This window comes from Pelmatolapia mariae, linkage group LG16_19 (assembly GCF_036321145.2).
Source record: "Pelmatolapia mariae isolate MD_Pm_ZW linkage group LG16_19, Pm_UMD_F_2, whole genome shotgun sequence".
NCBI lineage: Eukaryota > Metazoa > Chordata > Actinopteri > Cichliformes > Cichlidae > Pelmatolapia > Pelmatolapia mariae.
Genome location: NC_086241.1, coordinates 49,740,100 through 49,767,966, shown reverse-complemented (window position 1 = coordinate 49,767,966; position 27,867 = coordinate 49,740,100). Strand labels below are relative to the sequence as shown.

At 37.9% G+C, this 27,867-nt stretch overlaps 3 protein-coding genes across 3 annotated transcripts; 1 reads left to right on the top strand and 2 right to left on the bottom strand.

Moving 5' to 3' along the window:
• Positions 1–329: 329 nt before the first annotated feature.
• ttc8 (tetratricopeptide repeat domain 8) lies at positions 330–6,073 on the top strand. Its single transcript, XM_063497807.1, has 15 exons — positions 330–552; positions 842–865; positions 1,048–1,168; positions 1,266–1,329; positions 1,424–1,583; positions 1,769–1,858; positions 1,947–1,991; positions 2,083–2,168; positions 2,269–2,356; positions 2,453–2,563; positions 3,844–3,983; positions 4,086–4,260; positions 4,391–4,513; positions 5,068–5,151; positions 5,253–6,073. The coding sequence occupies exons 1-15, from the start codon at positions 439–441 to the stop codon at positions 5,367–5,369; spliced, it is 1,542 nt and encodes a 513-aa protein (XP_063353877.1). The 5' UTR covers positions 330–438; the 3' UTR covers positions 5,370–6,073.
• A 13-nt stretch (positions 6,074–6,086) lies between these two features.
• On the bottom strand, positions 6,087–9,862 carry LOC134644762 (CD209 antigen-like protein B). Its single transcript, XM_063497808.1, has 6 exons — positions 9,745–9,862; positions 9,416–9,532; positions 7,897–8,148; positions 7,649–7,812; positions 7,368–7,504; positions 6,087–6,273 (listed from the first exon to the last, which is right to left on the bottom strand). Exons 1-6 carry the CDS (start codon positions 9,860–9,862, stop codon positions 6,108–6,110), a joined length of 954 nt encoding a protein of 317 aa, XP_063353878.1. The 3' UTR covers positions 6,087–6,107.
• Positions 9,863–10,314: 452 nt separating this feature from the next.
• Positions 10,315–13,193, bottom strand: LOC134644604 (CD209 antigen-like protein E). Its single transcript, XM_063497690.1, has 6 exons — positions 13,118–13,193; positions 12,702–12,803; positions 11,486–11,743; positions 11,219–11,382; positions 10,573–10,709; positions 10,315–10,486 (listed from the first exon to the last, which is right to left on the bottom strand). Exons 1-6 carry the CDS (start codon positions 13,191–13,193, stop codon positions 10,315–10,317), a joined length of 909 nt encoding a protein of 302 aa, XP_063353760.1.
• Between the last annotated feature and the right edge of the window lie 14,674 nt (positions 13,194–27,867).

Sequence of the window (27,867 nt, the reverse complement as noted above, 5' to 3'; positions counted from 1 at the left end):
TGAAATTTTAATTGTTTAAAAATTATATATTACTTAGTCCATTCAAGTATTCAAAGTGTTTATTTAAGTGTTTCATGACTTGTTTCATGACTTATATAAAGAGTTATGAGTAAGAACGTTCTTTACTCACCCAAATTAACTGCTTCCACAGATTTATATTTTTATTTTTATTTATTTTATTTGATCTATATTTCTTGTAAAACAAATTTGAATTAATGCATTTTAAAAAGAACAGTGATGTCCCATGAATTTAATTTCATTTAACTTTCTTTTATTTTATTCATTTCTTTTGAGGAAATTGCGGCAGTGAAGGACCGCCCTCCTAGGCTGTTGCCGAGCGACAGAGGAAGCCTCGGTCTCGCCTTCATCTCAGCTTCTCTTAGCAGCTTGCTAACTGACTTTTAGATCTACGCTATTTCTCATTGATTAGCAAAAGCAATGGAAGTGACGATGGACCCCTTGTTTCTGGCGTGGAGCTATTTCAGGAGGCGGAAACTCCAACAATGTTCTGATATTTGTACGAAAATATTACAAGACAACCCATACGACCAGGTACTGTGGTGAAGTTAGCAGGGTTAGCCTAGCTCGCTAACGATTTACAGCTGGACAACCTGCTGCATAATCCCGATTAGTCGAGCCTGTGTTGTTTATATCTCACTAACGTAGCATTTCATCATACTTATTCAGTTTATTATAAACTTAGTAGCTGTTGCTATACGCTACTTTGCTTTTCAAGTCTCATTTCTATCGTGTCTTATGTTCGTTCTGCTTCCTTCCCATTTATTCACATTTTTCTTAAATCTCTTTACTCTCTCGCTAACTGTCTGCACTCTATCTTAAGGACTCATCTTTGCTAATCTCAGAGGTAACCATGATTGCACATGTCTCTGTTTTCCATCTCATTTTGTTCTTTTTTATGGATAATTTGTGTCGTAGCTCCAGACTGTTTTATGCCTTCTTCTACATAAATGTGGAATAAATGTGAAATATTTTACATGACTAAAACTTGCGTGTGTGTGTGTGTGTGCGTGCGTGCGTGCGTCATAGGCTGCATGGAGCTTGAAAACCCGTGCTCTTACAGAGATGGTTTACATAGATGAAATCGAGGTTGACCAGGAGGGGATTGCTGAGATGATGCTGGATGAAAGCTCTATTGCTCAAGTTGCACGTAAGTTAAGCATTTGCTCCGAATTCCACAATTCATTAAATTAATAATTTGAACATTTTCTTAATTAGTATTTTTTATAACACTTGATCTCTGCAAGGACCTGGAACATCACTAAGACTTCCTGGAACATGTCATGGTGGAGGTCCCACACCAGCTGTCAGGTAGGTTTTTCAAGACAACGAAAACAAAAAACCAAACTGATGAAGCTTTCGTGATTAATCTCTCATTAGATATATTTTATTTCCTAAAATCTAGGCCCATGACACAATCAGGACGCCCTATAACAGGATTTGTGAGACCCAGCACACAGTCCGGGCGTCCTGGGACAATGGAGCAGGCCATCAAAACCCCACGTACTGCAAGCACAGCTCGTCCTGTCACCGCTTCTTCTGGTAGATTCATTCGTCTGGGGACAGTGAGTATTCCTACTAAAGGCCATGTTTGACACATGCCTGTTTCTATTGCATTTTCTCAAGTTAATTTATGCAGCAGACAATATATTAATGTAAGACTGATAGCAACAGTCATTTTATTATTTATTATGTTACACTGAAAGCCTGACATTCTTAGCATGACCTATTTCTTTTATTGTTTTTCTAGGCTTCAATGTTAACAAATCCCGAAGGACCATTTATAAACTTGTCTAGACTAAATCTGGCCAAGTATTCCCAAAAACCCAATTTATCCAGGGTAAGACTCAAACTGTGACTTCCAGTCGTTTATCAGTTGTTTTCTATTGTGTTTTTCCTGCATGTGAAGCAATCTTCTTTCTCCACAGACATTATTTGAGTACATCTTCCATCATGAAAATGATGTGAAAAATGTAAGCAATACACAAATCTGCAGTGTAAAGAAAACTACCACACATTAGATGACAGGACTGTATGTAAAGAAATATTATATTCCTTGTACAGGCTTTGGATTTAGCTGCTCAAGCTACTGAACATGCACAGTTCAAAGACTGGTGGTGGAAAGTTCAGCTGGGAAAATGCTACTACAGGCAAGTAACACACCATCCTTCATATTATTCAACTGCAATGTTTGATTAAATTAACATTTATGTATATGAAATTATGTAATGTCTGTTTCTCTCCTCTTAGGCTTGGTTTATATAGAGAAGCAGAAAAACAGTTTCGATCAGCTCTCAACCACCAAGAGATGGTAGATACGTATCTCTATCTCGCAAAGGTAGTGATTATTGCCAAGGGTTTGTACATTTTAAGGTTCTCTCTGTAAAGCAATGTTTTTCTTGAAATCACTATCCTTGTTTTCATTTTCCTTTAGGTTTATCAGCGTATGGATCAGCCAATAACGGCTCTCAGTCTTTTCAAGCAAGGCCTGGACCACTTCCCTGGAGAGGTTACCCTTCTAACAGGAATAGCTCGTATCCATGAGGTACAGTATGCCATCATCGTCTCAAATATAGTCAGTTTTTTATTTAATTGCATTGTCGAATATCACATAACCACTCCTTATCAGGCACTTTAACACAATTCAGACAAGTTCTAGCTGCCTTTGGTTCACTTCAAAAGCTCTTTTCCAGTAGGCAGAGTGTCTCTTAGAAGTGTTTTCGGGTTTCAGAGTGGCTCTTTAGCTTGTTTGGCATTCTCAGCTGGATCCAAAAGATGTAGTTTCTTCACAGTTTTTTTCTTTTTAGATGGTTTTGTGTGGTTTTCCTTTCAGAAGAAATTGTTCAGTTTTACATCATCACAAATTTTATCCTCCTCAGTCAGGGAAGCTGATGTGTTCTGGTATATTAAAATTAAATTGAATTTGTTGTTTTTTGTGCCATTAAGTCAAGTGGAATGTTTTTATGATGTATCCCAAAGTGCTTAACAGCTAAAAGAATAAATGTCATAAAATAATAAGACAATAAAACTGCTTAAATAAAGAAAACAAAATGAAAAAACAAAAACAGTAAAAGCACAATTCAAAGTAATCAGAACTTAGTCTGGTGTAATAACCAAAGACTGTTTTCAAAAATGTCTAATGCCCCTGATGTAAATAGGCAGTTTGTTCCACAATGTAGGAGAAGGTACATTTAAGTTTCTGATTTCCTCTTTGTTTAAATCTGGACCACGGGACAGTCAAAAGCCTCTGCCCAGCAGACCTGCTCAATGAGAGAGCTGAGGTGCCAACCCCTGCAATCACTTAAAATCAAAGAAAAAAAAAATTAAACTTACTGACAACAAATAAAGGAAGCTAATATGAGTGATGTGTGGTCTTGCTTACACTTGCCAGTTAAGAGCCGGCCAGCTTTAGTTGGCCAAGCAGTGACAGGCTGACACCTGAAAGCAGACTGTTAATGGTCAAGTCTGGACTAAATGAGTAACATTTTCAAAGTCTCTGAAGTGGAGAAATGGCTTCACCTTTGCAAGCAGTCATAGTTAAAGGAAGCCAGCTTTAACAACAGCTTCACTCCCAGCTTCTTTGCAATATTAACCTTAGTACTTAAATTGCTGAGGTTAAAGACAAAAGGGCTTTCAGTTACAGTAATAGTGTTTGGTTGACATAAAATCTTAACGATTTGCCTCCAAGCTATTTGGGAACCACTGGACTAATGTAAACTTTCCACCATAGCTGCATGGAGTATAACCTTAACAGCTGCATGAATCATTAAAGATATCCATCCATCCGTCCATTCATTAATTGTCTCTTAAATGGTATTTTGACAGGAGATGAACAACATTTCATCAGCGACAGAGTACTATAAAGACGTCCTGAAGCAGGACAACACTCACGTGGAGGCCATCGCCTGCATAGGCAGCAATCACTTCTATACAGATCAGCCTGAGATTGCCCTGCGCTTCTATAGGTCAGACAAACTTTCTGTACAATTTGTGTAATGTGTTGTTACAATTTATCTGATGAGATTTTATTTACCATCTGTGATTTAATATGTTTCACCCTTTGCTAGACGGCTGCTCCAGATGGGAGTGTATAATTGCCAACTGTACAACAACCTGGGCCTGTGCTGTTTCTACGCCCAGCAGTACGATATGACTCTGTCCTCGTTTGAGAGGGCTCTGGCCCTGGTGGCCAATGATGAAGAGCAGGCTGATGTCTGGTACAACATAGGACACGTGGCTGTAGTGAGTTAACAGAAAATGATTTAATATGTTTCACTTTCATATATGGTTCACAGTTAACATAATTTGACACTTAGTTAATTAAAATGACAACCTTACATCGTATAACTTAGAGTATGCTCTGTGTTTACAGGGAATAGGGGACTTGACACTGGCCTATCAGTGCTTTAAACTGACTTTGGCATTTAATAATGACCATGCTGAAGCCTATAACAACCTGGCTGTGCTGGAGCTGCGAAAAGGTCACATTGAACAGGTAAAGACATAGTTTTGAATCATTGTCTTTGTTAAGCTGCTAAAATATGAGTTATGAAATCATAATGGTGATCCTTCTGACCTCTAATGTGATATAACACAGCCCATTATAAGAAAATCACTAAAATGTAGTTATTAGCGTCATATAAACTGTAATCCAGCTCATATTATCAAAAGATATCTCTCAAATTATACTTGCGTAATATAAATCCAATATTCAATAAGCCCCTGTTACTCCAACAAAGAGCTAGGCAATAAAGCAATTTAGCAATAATAGCTTGATATGAGACAAAGCGTCATGAGATATATGGGATTTTATTTTTCCAGTAGCAGAAGGAGCATGAGCAATCCACCTGCTTAACACTTCTGCTGCCAACATGAATTAAAAGGTTAAATTTTCAGGGTTTTCCAGCTTTTTTCATAGTGATAATGATGATGGCAAAGTGATGTAAGGATTGCTCCAATTAAAGAAAATAAAACTTTAAATCTGTAAACACTGCATTTTCATATACATTTTCATGTCAGGTGTTAATTGTTTCCCTGCCTTTAATCCAGTCTAAAGCCTTCCTTCAGACTGCTGCATCACTGGCCCCCCATATGTACGAGCCACACTTCAATCTCTCCATTCTCTCTGAAAAGGTAATTTATCGCTAAATTAAATAAATCAAGGTCCAACCAAATAATGCAGTGCGATGAAAAGTGACAAAGTGTGATCTTTACATCTTTTTGTCTGTGTCCAGCTTGGGAACCTTCAGAGCAGCTACAGTGCAGCCCAAAAGTCTGAGGACGCTTTCCCAGAACACGTCGACACTCAGCAGCTTCTCAAGCAACTTCGACAGCACTTTGCAGTGCTGTGAGGGACACAGCACTGCAAACGACCGGGTTTTTTTTAACCCAGTCTTTAAAAAAGTCATAATTTGGTAGGTTAATCTTGGAAATGGACAAAGTGGGATTAGTTTTGGCTTGTGTTTATTTATTAACTGCCAGTTTATTAGGTACATCTACAATTGAAGCTCTTTAGCAAAATGAGTGGTAACCCTTTGAAGCGTTAATTGTTAACTGTAATTCTACACTTCAGTGTTGAAAAGTGATGTGATTGTCCTCATTTGATTCCAGCTTGAGCTGTTGTAGACTTATTGTTGTGTACAGAATAAGCTCATTGGTTGTTTCTTTGATTTTTGCACTGTTCTCTGTAAAACTATTTGAGTAGAGTTTCAAAAGGCTGGAGTTGATGAAATGCTAGATCTAAAATGTCTAGGTCAAGTGTTTCAGTTATAGCCCATTAAATGGTAAATGTTTGGGCTATAACTAACATATGACTTTTAGAGGGCATGTAAAGGTTTTCCTGAAACACTGGCATGTTAGTGTACAAATCTGTACAGTGGTAAAATATGTGTACATAGTAAAGGTGAAGGTTTTATTTGTAACAATTACAGAATTTACATACATTTTGTAGATGCCTTTATAACTCAGATGTATTTTTCATATTTTAATCTTCTTGGCCATTTTGTAGTCTCTTGCAAAAGACATGACAATAAAGAAAAAAAAAGTTCAGAAGACACGTCCATGCCTTAAAGCCAGACTTGACTCTCTGTTTAAACATTTAAGCTAGAGCTAAAAGGTCTCGGTGTCCTCTCACAAATCCATTTCAGGTTCCAGTTGCATGGAGCATCGTTCCATGAATTAAAGGGGTTTTCTCTGGGATACATTGCAGCACAGTCTTCATTGTTTTGGTTGTTAGGCTCTCCAATATTCCAGTATCTGAAACAAGAGATGGGTAACTTTGCTTAGTTTTTTTTATGTGTGCTCTGACAGAGATATATGGGAAATTACCATATATACTTAAATTAATAAACTGACATATACTTAAATTACGTTATCACAAGTGGATAATGGTTACAGGGCATTCAGAAAGAATTTATAGCGCTTGTCTTGTTCCACATTTTTTCACATTACAGCCTTTATTCCAAAATGGATTTGATTCATTTTTCACTTCAAAGTTTTACACAACAGCCTATAATTACAAAGTCAGAAAGATTTGCTTGAAATTCTTGCAAACGCATTAAAAGCAAAAAACAAAAATACAACATGTACATAAGTATTCAGAGCCCTTGCTCAGTACTCAATACTTTGTTGAAGCACCTTTTGCCACCTTTAGGGTTGTTGTCTTGTTAGAAGATGGACCTTCATCCCAGTCCCAGGTCCATAGTGCTCTGGAGCAAGTTATCATCAACTCGACCATGAGTAGTCTTGAGTAGTTCCTGCTGCTGAAAAACATCCCCACAGCATGATGCTGCTACCACCATGCTTCACTGTAGGAATAGAATTAGCTAGGTGCTGAGCCTTGTTTCCTTCAGACATGATGCTTGGCATTCAGCCCAAAGAGTTCAGTCTTTGTTTCATCAGTCCAGAGCATTTTGCACATGACCAGAACAACTTTGAGAGTTGTTCTATTAGAGTGACCATCGAGTTCTTGGTCACCTCGCTAAGGCACTTACACCCTGATTGCTCAGACTGGCTGGGCGTCCAGCTCCAGGAAGATTCCTGGTGATTCCAAACTTCTTACATCTACTGATGATGGAGCCATTATCGGGACTTTCAGGGGTGCAGAAATGTTTCTGTACCCTTTCCCAGATCTGTGCATTGATACAATCCTTACCACAATGGACTCCAATCAAAAACTAATAGAAACCACTGACAAGTGATCAGTGGAAACATGATGCACCTGAGCTCAATTTTGAGTGCCATGGCAAAGGCTGTGAGTACTTATGTAAATGTCGATTTGAAAAAAAAAATAGCAAGCAAACTTCTTTCACTTTGTCAATATGGATTAAGATTTTTAGGAGAATTTATACCCCTCTTCCACCCTTGTCCCATCCAACCACGTCCAACTTCCTTCCACATCTGCATCTCTCAGTCCGATCCAGAATCCACTGTGGGCAATCGGTCTCGAGGGGTCTCGAGACATTTTTACCATTTCAGCAAGGGCCATCTGACAATATAGGAAATACACATGTACATGAAAACACACACAAACATTCATATATGCTAGTGCTGTTCATGAGAAGTGGAACTCTCATGAAGAAGAAGATTTTGTCAGTAAGTTTCATTGTGTTGTTTAAACGTTGAGTCTTACGTGTTCCTCTCTGCTGTTGATCACCAATAAGTCGCTTCCTTGCCTCTTGCAGAAATGTCTGGCATCCATCCATGATCTCCGTGAGAGTTCCTCAGATAAAGCGAAGAAGTAACACATGGAGTTAATGACAGTCCAGCCTGGCAAACACTGTCTGCAGCCCTCTTCTGTTGACAAAAACCAAAAAAAAGGAATGACATGGCAATTATAGTGCATTTATTAACATGATAAATAAAGAAAAAGCCTCTCACTGAGCATTGGCATGTGGGATTCCAACATCGCTATTTCCGTTTCAGTTCTGTCTATTAGTTTTTCGTTATCTTTTTTCCTTCTGTTCAGATGGTCAAGCTCCCACTTGGTAATTTGCTGCGACTTGATCTCTTTCGCCACCTCCTGTTTGGCTTCAGTCTTGCTTTGGAGTGCAGCGTTGTAAGTAGCCTGCAATTTGGCAATCTCAGCGTTGACGTCTGTTACTAAATGGTTCCCATAAGTAAGTCTGTAGTCTGAAAGTAGAGAAAAGGAAGACTTTAAAAACAGTGCAATTTTTACGGTGTTGGTACAGCTGAAGAAAGAACTCTAACGGAAATAACAAAAAGAGCAGTAGCAGACAAACCTCACTTAAAAATATTTATTATCTAGAACACAGGCAGTTTTTAGACTAGTTTTAAGACTGTTTACACATTTTCCTTTTTTTAATTGTCCCATAATTAAATAACATAGTGAATAGCTCTTTAGTATAGTTGTTAATACATTTGCCTAACAACTAAAAGATCCCCAGTTCAAGAGTGGAAACAAAAATCCTGGTTAAATATGCCACATTTTCTGATCCACCTGCTCTGGTGACCCTTTCTAAATAAAGAAGTAACAGGTATTTACAACTGAGTTATCAGCTTGTTGGTCCTCTTATATGGATAAATTATGAAACAGAAATACTGTAATTAAATGAAAACTCAAATTAGTCTGGCATTTGGCATGAGTGATCTGTAGTAATCTAATATTAGCCAATAAAGTGGGCAAAACCTGATATAATAGTTATTGGTGCAAAAGCATATACACAATTTTTTTTTATAAATTAACATATTTATTAATCAAATAATCAAGCACACCTCATATTTTGTAGCTTAAATCATGTATAAAAAGTTTTCTGTTTGCAACCAGGTGAAAAAAATGCGTCAACTAATATGTTTTTCTAAGCGAATACAAACTCTGAATTTCCCTGATGCTACTTTAGTGACCGTTATTTAAGGTACATTTGTAATGTCAGTAATTAAACCTGCATTTTCTGTTTTTTCCTTTTTCGATCACTTGGGGGCAGCAGAAACAAACGTTTTAGAAAGCTGACACAGAACAACCTTGTACAGTTTATGAAAAAACGACTGGGGTTTATTATTTTGGTTTCCATGAATTTGAGGGGATAATATCCGGTTTCATAGATGCTAACGTTTCTTCTGTATTCACCTGCTAACTTTAGCTACTCTTTAGTGGCAGGCAGGTAGTGAAACAGTATTTATTGGAGACTTTTCAGTAAAATTAGCTGCCTATTGAGGACACAAACACAGGTGAATAAGCAGTGAAGCTACAGGGTGGAAAACCAAACCAGGGAGTTAAAACTAGATAAAAAGAGTGAGGTGAGAATAAATCAAATCCCTTTTTGTTGACCTCGATTTTCCCACAAGAGATGATTATTTTCCCTCCCGTTGAACCTTTTGTTTTTTAGATTTAAAAATTTTCTCAATATAACAAAAACTGCAGCTTGCAGTAATCACTTACAGTAGACTCCCAGGCCAATATCAACTGCCAGCAGAAAGGCAGCGAGCACTGCCAGGCTCACTGCAAGCACTTTGTAACGATTTAAACAGGATCCAGGCCCCATTGTGGACAGGGACACTACACAGATAAGTGGTGGATAAATATCAGAGCCATGCACAATACAGCAACATCAAAATAACACCCAAGTGGTGGGCGAAAATGTGGATGTGTAATCATAAGTTATAAAAAGTGCTGTGAAGCTTTCACTTTCTTAGAGCAAAGCTAGTTTCTGGCAGAGAAGAAACATTAAACATAATTCCTTAATCATCATTCATCTTCTTGTCATTTACCTTGCCGCCTCTCCTGGTTCAAGTTGAAAGAGTGGTCATCTTCACTAATGTCCTCGGGATAAGTCAGTTTGTTATAAGTACTCTCAAAAAAGCCAGCATTATTTCCGTTGTCCTCCATTTTAATTGACGAGATGAGAAGAGTGCAGCAAGATCACCCGAGAAAGAGAGAGTATTTGTTAGGACATTGCCCTGCGGGTGTTTGGGCATGTGTGTGTAACAATGCAAACAGAAAATCAAGTTCACTTGTTAACCATTTACAGGAGGTAAAGGAACAGCAGAGTTTTCAGATCATCTAAACAAGATTAGGATCAGAAATATTCTTTAAGGATGAATTTTTATTTCATCAAGTTAAGCATTAAACATCTTAAAATCATGACAGACCAGATACTGCAGACATTTTCCCCCATATACAACTGAATATGCTGAGTGTCGTCAAAATACTTTAAAAACAAAAAACAGAAAACATGTCACTTACAGTTGTGTATAACACGATTTTTCACATGTCAAGTTACAGCTAATTTATTTGAGCGATTTTTATGACATTATTGCTATTATTATTTAAAAATATCATCATTGAGATCCCCTTGTGGTTTGCTTTGGCTCCATCTCGCAGATCCAGTTCAGCTGTTTGCTGCTACATTCTACATTGTACCACGTCTTCACATTATCGGTAAAGAAAAGAAAAGCAGCACAGTTCTTCTTCTCCTCACCAGAGCTGTCGGGCTGCCCACTTCTCCAGTACCTTGAGTAAAGCACAATCGCTTAGAGAGGAACTTGTTTTCAGTACATTTGTCAGTAATGAATCATAGCACTTCACGAGTCGCTTACAATGAATCCACCTCGGTCACATTGTTAACCCAGACCCACGTTCCTTCTGTCACCACATCAGTGAGGCCAATCCAGTATCCATTCTGCCACCATATGCCAGAGCTGCTCACTTTTTGAAAGTTGTCGGTTATGAGGAGCTTTAAGAAAGCAGACATTCAATTTGATTTTTAAATTATGACAAATAAGTATGGTGTGATCAAACAGAATTTAAAAGCCCTTTCATTTAGGCGTAGCTCAGCAATGCTGTCCATCATGAATATAAAACATTTGCTCCCCGTGGTTAGCCTTTATCAAGATGTCACATATGTGCTCTAAGAAGTTGGAGGAGTACTATTTTTCTTACTTTGCCAATTTAAAGTAAGTTCAGTCTAATTAAATCACACCCACGCAGACCCACACACGAGCAGAGATGTAGCAGTGGTAAAGTTTTTGAGTGTAAAGCTCTTAATAAAGTACAACTTAATGAGTAATTGCTAAACTTAAACTTGTATTATTGTGGCTTTACTTTTTTAATGCACCAAAATTATGAAATTTAAATGAATCTTAATCATTACACACGGTGTGCTCAAATTTTTTGGCATTTTAAAACAAGACACAGAGGCCTACAAAAACTATTTAAGAAGGAGATACTTTGTTTTTGACCAACCTGCTCTTCCAAGTTATTGATCACAAGCAAGTCACCGCCCTGATTAATGCAGTATTGTCTGCTCTCCGTCCAGTTCTTTCTGGAGTTTATTTCATGGTGAGAAAAATAATAACAGGATGTTTTAAGAAGGAGCCATCCTGTTGGGCATCTGCCGCAGGTTTCCTCTGTTCCAAAAGAGATCGAACAACCATTTACTATCTTATAGTAAGCTGTGCAGATTCACAGCATGCTGCATGTTCACAAAGACGGGTTGGAGGTTGAACTTACCTAAGAGAGTTTTATTTGTCTGGAGATTTGATTTCGCTGCATTTAGTGTCTCAATTTGTCGCTGAAGCAAATCATTTTCGACCTTCATCTGCTTCACCTGGAGCTTTAGCTGCACGTGGTTGGCGCGCTCTTTCACCAGTTTTGCCTGGGCCTCCAGCCTCTCTTTGATGATACCACTGTGGTTGCGGAGATGGTTCATTTCAATCAACAAGGGTGAAACAGATGAATCTGAAACCTGAAAGTCTTTGGCTTTGACACCTGAAAGATAAGAAATGAGAAAGCAAAAGAGGGTCAATATAAAAGATTGCTCTAGTCACAGTGATGTCAGCCATTGGTTTGTGGTCTTCAGTTTTCCAGATGCCATATTGGCTCCACGTGTTTGTTTTAAAGTAGATTTGTTAGCATATTGCATCTATAGACAGTATGAGTGCATGTCACAGATACAGATACCAGCTAATATATACGAATAACTATACAAAGAACTACATTCACCGAAAGGTCCAGTGACTGGAATTGAGCTCAGGTTGTTGACTATGGCTGAGTGAAAAACCTTGCCAGCAGATTGCTTTGATTACCTCTAATTTGTATGAAAGACACTATTGTACGCACAAACAGTAACCATTTACTCTTCTAGGTGCAGTGTGCCAAAATGCAGAAACAGACGACATTTGCTTTCAAAGTAAAAGATGTGCGGCAACTAACACATTTCTCCAGGCAGAATTTTTGATTTGAAGGCAAACGATTTTCATTTGGTTGCACTTTTCACAGTTTACTACTGCTCGGTAAGTAGTTAGTGAGGGTTTGCAGACAAGTTAGCATCTTCCATGCATACTACTAGCAAAACTTGCAACCATCTAGCGACCAAAGCAACTGCAAAGCAACATATACCTGTTTCATGATAGTAAAAATGGCATATACCAACATACACCGCAAATACTGTGCTTGTAATGTGTCCAAAATGAAACATTGCAAATACAGTATTATTCTTGAGTCATGAGTCTCCCTGTGTCATTTGGCACTGAAAACATTAAGAAACCCTGGTCTAGAAATAAACTCCAATCAACCAGATATTCATATATGTAAAAGTAAATTATATGAATTTCTGCAGTTTCAGACCGTCGTTCGTACTTGGTTCTACTGCTTTGTGCGATTAATATCATACAGAACAAGGATTATACTTCAGATTAAGGAGTTTCTTGTTGACTCTCATACTTACAGTAAATCCCAGTGACAACAGCAGCTATCAGCAGAACAGCATTCAGCAGGCTCAGACTCAGTATAACCAGTCGGTGGTGTGGAAACGCAGGTCTGCTTCCATCTGCAAACAGACCTTGAAAATGTTCCTCTCAGTTAAAAATCCTAATAAAATATTTTGTCTTCAGTAAATAAAATAAATCAAATAAATTTATAATGGGGACTTTCTTAATAGGTGACAGAGCAATCTGCTATGTGGTTTAGTTTTAAACAATGTAACACACTTATTACAAATGTTTTACATGTATCTGAAACCAAAATGAGTAAACGAGTGAAAGTGCCACGAGGTCAGATTTCACAAGGGGGGAGTAAAGCGGTGGTATATAAAAAAAAGCAGAAAAGAAACTGCTCTGAATTTGATTGTAAAGTGAGCTGTACCTTGTCGAAATCTTTGACGGTGAGAGACTGAATGCCCATCTGTGCTGAAATCCTGAGAAATCTTTTCAAATGTCATCTTCTCCTCAGGCACTGACGGTAATTGTGAGTTCTTAACTGGTGCAGGTAGTGCTTATTGATCTGTTTGTCTCTCCTGGTTGTACCAGCGATAAGGTGTGTGTGTCTATGTGTGTGTGTGTTTGAACCCTGGTCTGCGTGTTGATGTAATGCCTCTGTGTGTGGATTTTACAAGGATGAGATAATGTCGCTCTAACTTTTAAAAAACATTAGCATACTGTGTAATAATACTGTGACTGATGCTGCACATGTAAACTTGTTTTCAGACTGCTGGGTAATTACATTTTTGTTCAAAATCTTCCTACATTATTAAATATACAATTAATTAAAATTTTGCTAATATTCTTTTGTTTTTTTGAGGAAGCACATTTATAATATTATATGTCACATTTATGGACAGCAGCTAGTTAGCCTAGCTCATCAGGAAAACAGGAAACACCCAGCCTAGCTTTCAGTGACTAAACAAAACCCACTTAATGCTCAGCGTTAACATGCTCTATCTCATTCATAAATTATTCATTAACCCAGTCAGTTTCTTACAATCCCAATAATGCTGTGAGGAACATGTGGGAGGAACATCTGGTTATCAATCAATCCAAAATACTATATGATTCCTACATACTTTCTACAGCTAGAAATAATGACTAAAATATAATGAATGGCTTTGCTGTAATTTCCTTGGGCTTTTTATCTTGGTCTGTAAATCCTCTCATTTCCCTCTAGACAGAGGCTGCTAAGCATTCAGATGATAAAACTTAGAAACAAAGCAATTTGTTTCAAAGTGCAGATTTTATAAAGCACTAATAAATCCTTTTAACAATAGACAAACTTTTTAAAACACTGCAGATTTAATTGTAAGAAGATATAAGTGTGTTGTATTATGTATGTAGGATGCATAACTGGAGCTGGAGTACAAGCAGACAATATGGTAAAACATTGTATTTATGTGTGTGTAGAGTGCAGTTTTAATCCTCTTTTCTTTGTTCATTGTTTTCTTAAGAAACATTATTCACCCCCTAATTATCCTTAACACAAGGAATGCCCATGGCACTGATCATTTTAGCAGCAATAGAGTGAAACAATGAACAGACTGACTGTAAATTAGCCATAAACCATTTAAATAATAACAATAAAAAATCCTCACTCTCATATATAACACAGTCCAGTTGAAGTCTGTATAACTGTGAGATGCTGTTTCAGTTTTGTACTTTGGATATGTGAGTTACAAAATGTGAGGAACATCTGGATAATGAATCATTCCAAGATATTTTCTACAGCTAGAAATACTGAGTGAAATATGAAAAATGTTTTCATCTTGTTCTGTAAATCCTCATCTTCACCTTTGTCCAGGGGCATTAAGATCAAACCACAGCCAATTAAATCTTAAAACAAAGACGTAACTTTCGGCTGTGGAGCTTCAGAAGTGCCTCAAAGCACAGAAAGCAGAAATAGTTCACTCAACACTGCTAACACATTGATTACACTTTACACACATAATTATGTTAACTGCATTAAAATTAAAGTTGGGCAAATAATAAGAGCATGTTTCTTGTGAACCAAACTCTAATTTTATTTAACTTTCTATTTTCCTGGTGGCTCAGGATGGTTTAACAGTAAATAAGGGAAATAGACACCATAGCGTTCTGTGATGGTAATAAAATCTACTTACCAGTGCAACTAATTAACTCAATCATATCTCATTTATAAATGATCCATTAATCCAGTCCAGATGAAGTCCATATAATCCCAATAACATTATGACATTTTGCTAAACTTTTGTATTTTTGTGAGTTACAAAATGTGAAGAACAGCTTGTTATCAATCATTCCAAGATGTCTTCTACAGCTAGTAATACAAAGTAAAATGTGATGTGTTTGTTAGTATTTTCATCTTAACCTGTAAAAACTAACCTTTCCATCTATTCAGGGATGGTAAGCAATCAGGTCATTAAAACCAAGAATTCCTTTGATACAGCTAATTATACGATTCTTAAAATATTAATAAATCATTTTTAACAAGTGGACTGTTCCAGATACACAGCAGTGTAGATGGTAAACAGATATAAATGCTGATTAATGTATTTGTCAAAAGATATTACTAGAGCTGGGGTATAAAAACCCCGGTAAAACATTATGTTAATGTCAAACACTGTAAATTTGTGTGTATGACATATGAAAAAACACACTACAGCATTGTCCTGTAGATGAACTGGGTTTAACTGTGTAACACAATATCTGTCAGGGTTGGTTGAAAGAGAACCCAAATGCAGGACTTCTGAATGAAGATGGTGCGTTTATTTATAGTGAAGAGAGCAGAAAGCAGTGCCAACGATCACAGTGTGTGTGTTCTTCGTGCGCCTGTGTTGTGATTCTCCTCTATAGTCCGTGGTGAGTGTTTGTCCTCCTCGGTGTCCTCCACATGTTTCCGCAATCCTCCTGGAAACAAGAGACGCAACAGTGAGTACATTCCCATCCACCAGCCGACAAATACGCCTTCACCAGTCAAACAGGAGAATAACTGAGAACGCAGTAACACAAGCATGAGCACTAACTGTGTTCCTAGTTTAACAATGTCGTGCCACTGCTATCTTATGTAGGGCTCTTGATTAGGCAGAAAGGCAACAGGTGAGTGATTAATCCCAGGTGTGGCTGGCTCAAAGGCGAGACACTCTCCTGGCCTGGTGTGGCAGCAAAACTAACACACCACAGCACACACACTCAAATGCGTACACAGGAAGACAAGGGTCCAGGGGCATATCACATCAACAAACAACCATAAACGATCCACAAAGACAAATAGAACTCATAATATTCATTAAACCCAAAAATAACACCCAATTCTATAGACAAAATTATTCTCCACTAAGTAATATAATTTTATGTGAGATTAAGTTCACACAGGTTTTATTCATAGAATAAAAATTGTTGTTTATTTGATATATGAATACAAAAACCCTCCAAATTATGGTGTAACACATTTACATTTCTTCTAATACCAGTTTTTAAAGACTACAGATTTAATGCTTTTTCAGTTTTTATGGCCAAAAAACGATAACAAAAAGCTAATACTTCCAGTTTTTTGTGTCTAACAGCATCCTTCATGTTTGCTACTGCAGTATTGTACAAGGCAGTGCAAGGCAGAGGTGCTGGGTCGCAAAAGACAAGCATCACAGCACCCAGTCAGTTTTTTCAAAATGACCTAACCCCATTACCTATCATAAGCCATGGCAGTAATATGAAAACATTATTTTTTATTTAAATATTTATTTAACTACCAGCTTAAAAACGGAGCACAACAGACGACCAGCACATTAAAAGGTTTTATCCCCGTGGAAACTCTTAGAATTGTCCCTGTAGGGTTGCCATTGAATTAAGCAGTATTAACACTACTGCCCTTGCTGCAGAAGGGCAATTGGCTACCTGTATGTTTTGCAAATCTGCCTTTTGAGTCCGGTGAAATATGCAAAATGTAATAGACTGTAGTTAGCTGTGCCCAGTTAGGCCTGTTTGTATTGCTGTGTTAAAATGTTGTGTGTAATGGTGTCTCAGCTGTGTGGAACAGTTAACCGTTTCTTCTTTTCTGCTGTGTGCAGCAGCGGTCTGGTAGTTTCAAATATTACAAGACAAATAACAACACAAAAAGCCTGTATTTATAACGGTAAATAGACTGGTTCTTATCTAGTGCTTTTCTACTCTACCTGAGCACTCAAAGTGCTTTATACAGCATGCCTTATTCTAGACCAAAAAACTAAATTTTGCTCTACAAGGGCCTGATATCCACTTACGAGGAAATTATTCTGCCTCTGTTCTATGGAAATTTAAAAACGAATGTCCTCATATGTAGATCTCATTGTTCTCAGAAAAAAAAAAAATCAGGTAAACATTTTTTTTTAAAATCACGTAATTCTTTGTTTTTACATACATCAGGTCCCAATGAGCCACACATAAACACACAAGTTCATACATAGCATGCCTGGACACATAAACATAAACACATAAAACATCCACTTTGATAGTTTGCTGCTTGCAAGTGGTGAGAACTTGCAGAAAGTGGGAACTGAAAGCAATAAAAAGAAATGGAGTAAACGTGTGCGACACATTTGACTTATCATAAAGCATTTGAATGTTGCTGCTTTGCATCCTGTTGAAAAGTAATTCGACTTTTCAACAGGCACAATTTACTAGTAAAATGTCTCAGTAAAATGAGTAATTCCCAGACTTGACAAAGAAATGTCATCATCAGTTTCAGAGCTTCCTTCCTAATGCATGCAAGGTAAGTTCTGCTGCTGTAAGTTAGGTAGAGTGCGTATGAATGACAGGAAAGGGTCACTTCACTTACTAAGATTGTCGCTGTTTAATAGAAGGGAGTTTAACAATGCTAAAACAGTACATTAAGAACATGTTAACCAGCTGAGACAGTATCCCACTCATTCTCCAAGAATGGCTGTTTAGTTATTTGCTGGCATTGTTTTCTTGTTTCTGCATGAATGCAGGTTTATAATCAGCTTTTCACATCATATGTATATATGAGTAAAACCACATAGTGAATAAAGCGGAGCTTCACTATAGATTTCTCTCTATTTCTTTCCTGTCTGTGGATGCTTTTCTTGTTCTAGTGTCATCCTCCTGTGGAAAACATGATGACAAAGATGTGCATTTTCATTCAACTGCTGCTCTTCCTTTGTCCTGTTTGTGGGCAATTGAAAGTTGCATATGACTCCCCTTCTATCATAATGACATGGAGAGATGCACAGGCATACTGCAGGCACAACTATACTGATCTGGTCACTGTCAGAAGTGAACAAGAAAATGAACGTTTTGTTCTCTACGGCTGGATCGGATTATACCGAGAAGATGCAGCAAGTCCATGGAAATGGTCCCAAGGTGATGAGATAGCCACCTTCACCATGTGGGACACTAATGGTAAGGAACATGTAACTGAGTTATATTTGTATAACTGTATTACAGTATTTCTGTTAGGCTAACATTTATTTGTTTTAAAGTTCAAATCTATTATATCTATTATATCTTACTGATGTCTTGCCTATACTATTATCTACAGTACGTTTATGAAACATGCTGAGGCCTTTTTGATGCAAACAATAAAAGCTGAAGATTTGAGCGCACACAGTGGTGCTTGCCAATGGTCAGATTTACATCTCAGATGCAATTTGGTCTTCAAGCCTTCTCTGAAAACTTCTCAGTGCATTCTCACTACTTTACTTCTCCTTGTTCTTGCAGATCCAAATACACAGGGAAACTGTGTTTTTAAGAATGATGGAAAATGGATAGCCAGCGATTGTGATAAGAAGCGATATTTCACATGTTATACTGACCCTTTGGTTCTGGTGAAGGAGAATAAGACGTGGGAGGAGGCATTGGATCACTGCAGGTCTCTGGATGGAGTCAACACAAATAATCCAACCTTTTCATACTGGAACCACAGCTACGACCTGGTCACGCTGATCTCTCCATTTGACCATACTTATGCACAAGAGAGAGCACAAGAGGCTACCACTGATGAGGTTGGCCAGTTTGCTACACTGTATTTGTATTGAGAAACTCTTTATTTGTTACAAGTTTTTGTATGTGGACCTCTCTGTTTAATGTTGGCAGGTGTGGACAGGCCTGTGCAACCTGGCTGGTGAGTGGTTGTGGGTGAGTGGAGAGCAGATGCAATATAAAAATATTCCAAGCTGCCCATCTCACAGCTTTTGTGGCGTCCTTGAGAAGAACGGTACTGCATCCTTCAGCATGAGAAACTGCCAACTGAGAAGGAACTTCTTCTGCTACAAGAAGCTCTAAATGCACTCAAGGCTACACTTAAGTACTGTACTTCAGTATAAACGTGAAGCAATTTTATTTAAATTGCACTTATGTACATGAAAATACGCTATTGCTCAAAATATGAAATGTGGTCAAGAAGGTGAAACAATGTTTATAATATTTTATAAGTAATAGTTTATAATACAAGAACCAGAATGTAAACTATGGTTTGAGTAGATGTTCCATTGATTTAAGATATTCCAGGACTCTAGTCTACTGGGGATTAAGAAATTTGCAAACCGATGTATCCCAACCTTTCTAGTTAGTTTCATTTTACTTTAAATAAAAGCGTTTGTTTCTTAAAAAAAAAAAAAAGCAGGACTTTTTTTTTTTTTAGCTCATTCACAATTTGGTCATAAAAACATATTTGTACAAAAAACCGATAGGGCGTTTTGTTGTTGTTTTCTTTAAGTACAGTGTCAACTTTATGGACACCCATCCAACTAAAACTGGAAATCTGGAAATCACACCAAAGGCATTCACCCATGTGATGCTGTGCAGAGTTTGCATTCTGTTATCTGCATATGGAAATGTTAAGGTCACTAAAGGAAAGACACAGATGTTTACCAGATACAGTCTTGTGTCTGCCAGTAAGTCATGGTGATATTTGAATAGACAGGAATAAGAGGATTTACATTCAAAATGTGTTTGAATGTTTGTTCTATAACAAACCATTACTCAGTTGTGATCAAAAAGTGTTATACCTGTGCTCAGCACTTTCCACACATTTATGTCAAGGTGAACTCAAATCAAACAAAACTATTGTTGAAACATGATTTCAGATGGTGTCACTATAGACATTAAGCTGATGGCAGCCTAAGGATTACTCACAATTCACTCCGGGTACAGTCACAGGGAAATTTTTACTCAGGTATTTTGTATTACCTACATTAGAACGGCTAACAACAGTCTGCTCTACTGTCCCCTCACCGTCTGCCTTTTTCTCCGCTGGCTTACCTCTTCATGTTTTATTTGTTTGTCCCTTCTTTTCTTTGCAAGCTCCTTTGACTACGATGACCTGGATGACTGAGAACCTTCACAGACATATGTCCCTTCTTAGCTTTTAACCCCCCACAGAGGATAATGAGTTAAGTTTTTGTGTGAGTGTTACTCGTTGTCAGTATTACTCTTTTCTTTTCCGGCCCTGTGTATCTTGTTAGTATTGGCAGATAGTCTCCTGTCCACCCAAAACAGAAGAGGTGGAAAAACTGGATAGTCAGTGAAAAGCTGAAATGATAAGTGAATAACTGAATCTGTATAAATCCATATGTCAGTTTTAAGATCCCAAGATGTTGCTGCCCCTCACTGAGGAGCATCCAAAGATCCTGTCAGACAAGCAGGCAGAGACGATTTTTGTTTTTAATCTTGTTCCTTTTTCTACTCTGTCTCCAAAAGAAGAGAGAGAAGCACCTCTCCACCACCTGTTACACCCACAGACTGAATCCAACAATCTCTGCAATGTCTTTATCCGCCTGCAGATGGTGCTATACCTTAGTCTTTAAGTCAAGGAGGGCTGTGTGAAAACAACAAGCAGAAAGAGTAGGTTTTATTTTGTGTGGTATGTCTTAACATTATTTTCCCCAAGTTTTTTCCCCAAATGAACTTGAGTTCAGAAATAGTTAATGTCTTTGCTCTTAGACTTACTCTTAGAGTATTTAAAAGTAGAATGTTCCGGATATGCAAACTCATTTTACAGTTCATATCATCATGGATGTAGAAGAGGTGTGATTATACTTGTCCCCATTTCAGTGAAATTTGAATGTATTAAAAAAAATAGTGATAAAGAAGGGAGATTTATTATTGTGAGAGGAAAACTGGAAAACGAAATGGTTACACTACTTAATGTGTACGCTCCACCTAATAGTACAAAACAATTCTTTAAAACATTATTCGATACCATTATTTTAGAAACGGATGGAATACTAATATGTGGGGGTGACTTTAATGTTGTGATGAACAGTAACCTAGATACAACTAATAAGAATAAGCGTACCAACCAGGTTATGAGAACGGTCAAGAGAATACTTAAAGAATACGGGATAGTTGATATATGGAGGGAGTTTCACCCCTCTAAAAAAGACTATACACACTATTCTCCCCCCCACAATAGTTATGCTAGAATCGATTACTTCTTCATGGATAATAATGATTTAAATAGGGTAAAAGAGTGTGAAATTCAACAAGCAGATGTATCTGACCATTTTGCAATCTACCTTATAGTTAATTTGAAAGTACAGGAGAAAAATACGTTATGGAGGCTAAATGTGGGAATATTAAATAATAAGTCTAATGTGGAGGAACTAAAGAAGGACTTTATAACTTATTAAAATGAAAACGATAATGGAGAGGTTACCCCAGTCATTCTATGGGATGCTTTTAAACCAGTTATAAGGGGAAAATTGGTTGCTAACACTGCCACGATTAAAAAAAAACAGAGAGGAGGTATACAAAAAAGAGAAGGAGAACCTTTTTTAACCGAACAACAACACAAGACCACACAAGACCCTTCATTGCTTCCAAAATTTAAAGAAATTAGGGATAAAATAGATAAAATATTAGCCACAGAAATAGAAAAGAAGAATAGATTTTTAAAACAATCCTACTATGAAGTGGGACCAAGGGCAAACAAATTATTGGCAAAACAACTGAAAAAACAGCAAACAGGTCGGACAATTCATAAGATAAGGGACATAGAAACGAATCAAATAATCTATGACCCTAAAGAGATAGGAACTCAGTTTATGAACTACTATAGAAACTTATACAGTCAACCTCTCTCCACCGACATCGACCAGATAAAAGCTTTTCTTGAGAAACTGGATTTACCATCAATTGGGAAAAATCATAATGACCATCTGACCTCTCCTATCACAGAAACAGAGATAGATAAAGCAATAAATAAATTAAAATCAAACAAATCTCCTGGCAGCGATGGTTTACCATCCGAGTGGTATAAAACCTTTAAAGAACAGCTTATACCACTACTCGAAAAATCATTCAATTATAGACTCAAACATGGTGAAATGCCCCCTTCATGGAAAGAAGCGGTCATAACAGTGATCCAAGATATTTGATATTTCAAGATATTTGGCTTTTATTCAGGATACAAGCTTAACTTGAACAAAACTCAGATTTTAACATTTAACTACCTTCCATCCAAATCCATACAACAAAAATATAATTTGAATTGGAGAGCAACAAAAATGAAATATCTTGGGGTTACCTTATCACAAAACATTGAGGATTTATATAAACATAATTATGTTAAATTAGTTAAGGAAATTAAGAGTGATTTGGATAGGTGGGCTACCCTTCCATTAGACATTGGTTCTCGAATAGAGACCATAAAAGTAAGTGTCCTACCCCGACTTCTCTACCTCTTTCAGTCACTAACCATTGACATACCTGAAAAACAATTCAGATTATGGGACAAAATCATATCCAAGTTCATATGAAATGGTCACAGATCGAGAACCAAATTTGAAACACTACAGATAAGAAAGGATAAGGGGGGTTTGGCACTCCCAAACCTTGAGGCATACTTTCATGCTGCACAAATCAGGTATATAATTTGTTGGTGTGACAATGATTATGAAGCCAAATGGAAGAATTTAGAAAAATCAGTACAAGGAAGAGAAATTGAAAGCCTTATAGGAGACAGAAAAGAAGCAATGTGAATCCGTATAATGTTTAAAGAAAAACAATAAAAAGAAAGTATCAAAAAATAAAAGTAGAATGGGGGTCAAAGGCTTCAGCTTTCAGGCCCCTCGTCTATGGAAGTAGCTTCCAGTTTGGATTTTGGAGACAGACAACCTCTCTACCTCGACAGACAACGGGTCAGCTCTATGGTAACAGTCACTCTAGGAGGCAAAGTGAGGATTTATATTAAATAAAGTCATCAAAAGAGAGCATTACCCCATGCACAGTTCTGGGGAGGTTGTACGTGCCATGCCAGGTGCTAAAATATTCTCAGTGCAAAATCAGGATTTCTGCATGTGGCAGAATGCATACGGAAAAGAGCAACGAACCAATGACGTCACACGCACTAAAATGACAGCATGGCAAATGGAAGCTTAAAGCCTTTACAATTTAATAGAAACCTGACAAAGCCACCCTGGGAATTTCATCCAGAGAATACTGAATTGAGACTGTTAATTATCAAGAAGGCACTTAGGTCTGTTATACTTAGGTCAGGGATGGGGTTCAGTGTAAAAACAAACAATTTGTTGACAGCTTTTTTAAATACCACATAAAAGAGCCAATGAATCAGTTGTAAATGTATTCTAAAATTCAGAGTTGTGGCTTACCAGTGGGTGAATGGGATGCCAGATAAGGACAGCTACAAAAAAATCCCCAACTCATACTTGCATCTCACCATTATACACACACTATGGTGGAGCTCAAACCAAGGGTGCATAAGCATAGCACACGGAATGTCCCACCACCAAGGCACACAGTCACCTCCACTTTAGGCCTTCTGCTTCTGACTAAAAGAAACTAAATTGTTAATGTATTCCAGCAAAAAAATGTAAATACACCATCTACGATTAGCTCTACTGCAGAATCACACTGCAGAAAAAGCTAGAAAAAGGACGTCGTTCCAGTGGTGTAACATGAGAATCTACAAATCAAAACATTCACAAACCAAATGTGCAAACACAAAATAAATTAAGCCCTCAATTTAGAGCAGACAGCTTCACAGTGTCACTCCAAGTTGTCATACATATGACTGCTCTAATGAAATAATTCAGTACATCAACATACACGTTAACAGGCTCCCATATCTTGCAAGTACCGCTCAACCGCTTTGCTGAAATGTCCCACTTTTCTAATGAGATGGCAAACAAAGCAAAGAAAGAATGAGAAACCAAAATTAGCATTTACAGCAAAAGACAATAGAAGGCTGAGATCGTAGAACACAACTTGTCTTATTCATAAGGCTCAAGTGCCATATGTTGGACACTTAAGGAAGATATGCCCCTGCGACAATTACTCAAAAGCAACATGGAGTTTGCTTCACAACCAGCTCATCAGAAAGCCTTTTACCTTTTACTTAAAGACTTGTGTTCACACCTTCCAGTCCTAAAGTTCTGATGATGCTAGTGGCAGTGGACTTGATGCCGTGCTTCTGCGGCACAGCCACCCTGTAGCATTTTCTTCTAGGTCTCTGACGAATGCCTACATGCGCTATGCTTGAACAGAAAAGGAAATGCTGTTCATTGTCCATACATATTTCATCATTACATATTTGTAGAGGTCGCAGTTTTCAGTGACCACAAACCACTTGAAAACATTTTTAAGAAAGTCACTGCCTGTAACCCCCATGTGCAACAAAAGGATGTGTCTGCAGTGGTATGATCTAAGTGTCCAGTACAGAAGAGGAAAGGACATGACACATGACACAATGTCGAGGCCTCAGCTCACATGCAACACCCCAGAGTTAGAAGGCTTGGACTGCGTGTCAATGCTAGAAGTAGTTGCAGTGAGTGAAGGAAAGTCTAGTGAGCTCCAAGCATACATAAAGAAGGAATGTTTTGCAGAGCACAATACATCAGGGATGGCGTGAGAAGAGGAGAGATGTTCCTTCCACACTAGTCTGTGCAAACAGTGAAGAAACTGTGGACAAACATTTAGCATTGCTGGATTACCGTACCTAGAGTCAGTTGCTTTGTCACCTGGAACAAGTTGCCTGCAGCTAAAAAGCTTCTTGTCCCCAAAGCATACGACACTGCCAAGATCAACCAGCTGCTGGATAAGTCTAGTAAAAGTTCAACTATGCCAAGAAGAGAGCAACAACACACCATCTTCCTCTAGCACCAGGAGATGAAGTCAGAACGCAATCTCATCCAGTCAATGCCAAATGGGCTCCAGCAGTTGCTGTTTGTAAATGTGCTGCACCCATTCTGGACTGTGGTGGGAAGGAGTTTCATCGCAACAGCCAGCATCTTTGCAGGAGTACAGCAGTTGCAAATCAGTTCTGCCGATTTATAAGTGATGAGACTTGGACCAAGTCAGCTGATGTTTCACTAGGTCAGGACATGCCTTTGCAGGTCTCCACAGGACAGTCATCCATGTCAGAAAAACAACTTAAGGACACTGGTCAAGCTCAGGCTTCAGTGGTATACAAATACGAATATACGAATGTATTCTCAGGTGTAATGAACAAATGAAAGGGAAACACAATAAATAAGGCAACAACTACAGTGACAAACACACCCGTGGACATAAATGAGTGGGTTTAGTTTTCATTGAAAAGATGAATGCAAGTTTAAGAGATCAGAAGTGCAAAACTGACAGAGTAACCCGGCTCTTTATGTTAGTTTGTTGAGTGTGAATCATAGTGGGTATTCCCTGGATACACCTTGGAAACTGTTCACACTCCTCACCCCACAATTATTATTATGCAGTCTTCCTCAGCATCACTTAATGCTCGTCTCTCCCTTGCTTTATGTTTGTCCTGTCTGCCTCAACCAGCCGTGATCATATAGTGGTTAGTACTCTGTGTTGTGGCCACAGCAACCCTGGTTCACATCCAGGTCACGGCAAAGGGGCTGAGGCTTTGGAAAATGAGACTTTGTACAAATTGCTGGTACTGTCTTGATAAAATGATGCATGTTTCTTAACAAGTTTATGTTTCTCCTGTCACAACTGTTGATACATGTGGTCCTTCTACAGTACCTTGGGGAAATTGTGGCAAAGCATGGGAATAGGGCAAAAAGATTTTTTCAGATTTGAAGAGGGGTTTATGCTGTTACTAAATCTAGCCCCTAAATGACGACGACAGCTTTAATGATTGGTTTTGTCTTTATTAAATATGCTGTGATTGGATGGATTGATGGATGCTTCCAGCATATACATATATGTGTTGTAGTGGCAGCAACTGGACTCTGGATTGGTGTAGATGCAGGTAAATAAAGAGTAGGCCTAGCAGAAACAGAGCTTTGATTCATGCACCCAGAACTACCACACCCACATGAACGAACACTCCACTCAACATAAATCCCACAATCAAAAAGAACGCATGCTTTTTAAGCAATATTTAGGCATTTGTTTTTAAAAAACCATGCAGCAAACCTTAGTAAATCGTGATTTTCTAAAGAAATAACATAACACAATATGTAAGTTCTAAATGACTTAATTAGTGCAGTAAAAGAGAATTATGCTTTTACAGGGAGAGCTTTAGCTTCTTTTTTCTTCCACATAAAAACAATGGCTGGTAAACTCCAAAAAGAACTCATTATTTCACAGTGAAAATGATTTTGTGCACTACACATATTCAATCCGACTTACAGTGAACTCCCAGGCCAATATTAAGTATCAGGAGAACAGCAGCAAGAAGTAACAGACTCACTGCAGTCAGTCTGTAATGTCTCACAGACCTCACACAGAACATGGACACTAAACAAAGAGGAAATTAAGTTATTGTTACAACTTTGTTGGAACAGCATGAAACTATACAAACAATAACTTGTGGCTTGTTTTATAAAGACGTAACGTAACTCATAACTGTCTAAGAAAAAGAAAAAACGCTGTAGAAGCTCATGAAAAGAAAGAAAGAAAAAGCCCACAAAACAGTGGTAGGGATTTGGGGGAAACAACAAAGTGACAAAACAGCTGCGGTAAACAACTAATAGCAAACATGTAATATATTATATGAAACATTCAGTTAGAACCAGGGGCGATTTTAGCCCATTTTTGGGGGTGCTTCAGCACCCCCAAAAATGAATCAAAGCACCTCCAAAGATTTCTTGCTTCTTTGACAATATTTGCTGTTTGTGTGACACACTACTAAAAATATAAAAAGCATACAGTACACAGGTTGAGACGTAACACTTTAACAATAAAAGTATAGATACCCCCCCCCCAAAATGGTTTGTTCCAGCTCGCCTCTCCCCTACTCTGGCTCTAGCGCCGTTGCTGCCAGAGCGATGGTGGCTGAGACGCAGCGGAGCGGAGGTATGGGTGCCTGGCTTAAAACAGGACATGTTAGCTGCATTTAACCTTCAGTTACTCTTCATATAGTTAGGTAAGAGTCAGACCATGTTTCTTTTTAGCTGAAAAACCTTACACCCAGGTAACCTGCAGTGCTGGTTACCTGCAATGATGTTTGCTACCCTACAATCCGTCCTACTCTGTAGTAAATTCAGCGACATTTGACCGTCCTGTTGCTCCCATTGAAAGTTATACAGCCTATTTAAAATCTAAAACTTAAAATTGTCCGTAGCCTGCTGTTGTTACCACTGTCCTGTTTGAAATGGAAGGAGAGAATCTGGTTATTTTGTCATTTGTGCCGATATTAAACCCAGGAGCCACATTCAGGTAAAAGTGTAAGAACAAATGATCCATCAATAAAGGATAATGTTGGATCAGTGTTTCAATATTTATATCTTTTATTAGATTTACATGTGGTTTGGTTATTTGCCTTTTGCTTGAAAGTACACTGAGAGAGGACTTTTTTTATTAGTGATCTTAATAATATTTTTTTTCATATTAATGTAAATTTTTTCATCTAATTGAATATAATCTATTTGTGTATGATTGTCAGTCCAAAGAGGGAGAGAGGAAAGAGGGGAACATGAGGAGAAAGTACAAGTTCAGGAAGAACCAGGTAAGGAAACAGACAGGGAATAGTGACAGGCAAAACAGAAACCGTTTAACTGCTTGAGAGAGTTGACCACCAAAAGTGATTTGCCAACTTCAAGGTGAGGCGACATAGGTTAAAATAAAAGAAAAAAATCTGCAGAGCCATAGTAGTATCGTCAATAAAGATCTTTTCATACATTGTACCATAGGCAAAGTTGCCTCCATTTTTATACGTTTTTTTAATCAGTATTTTGTACATTTGTGCAT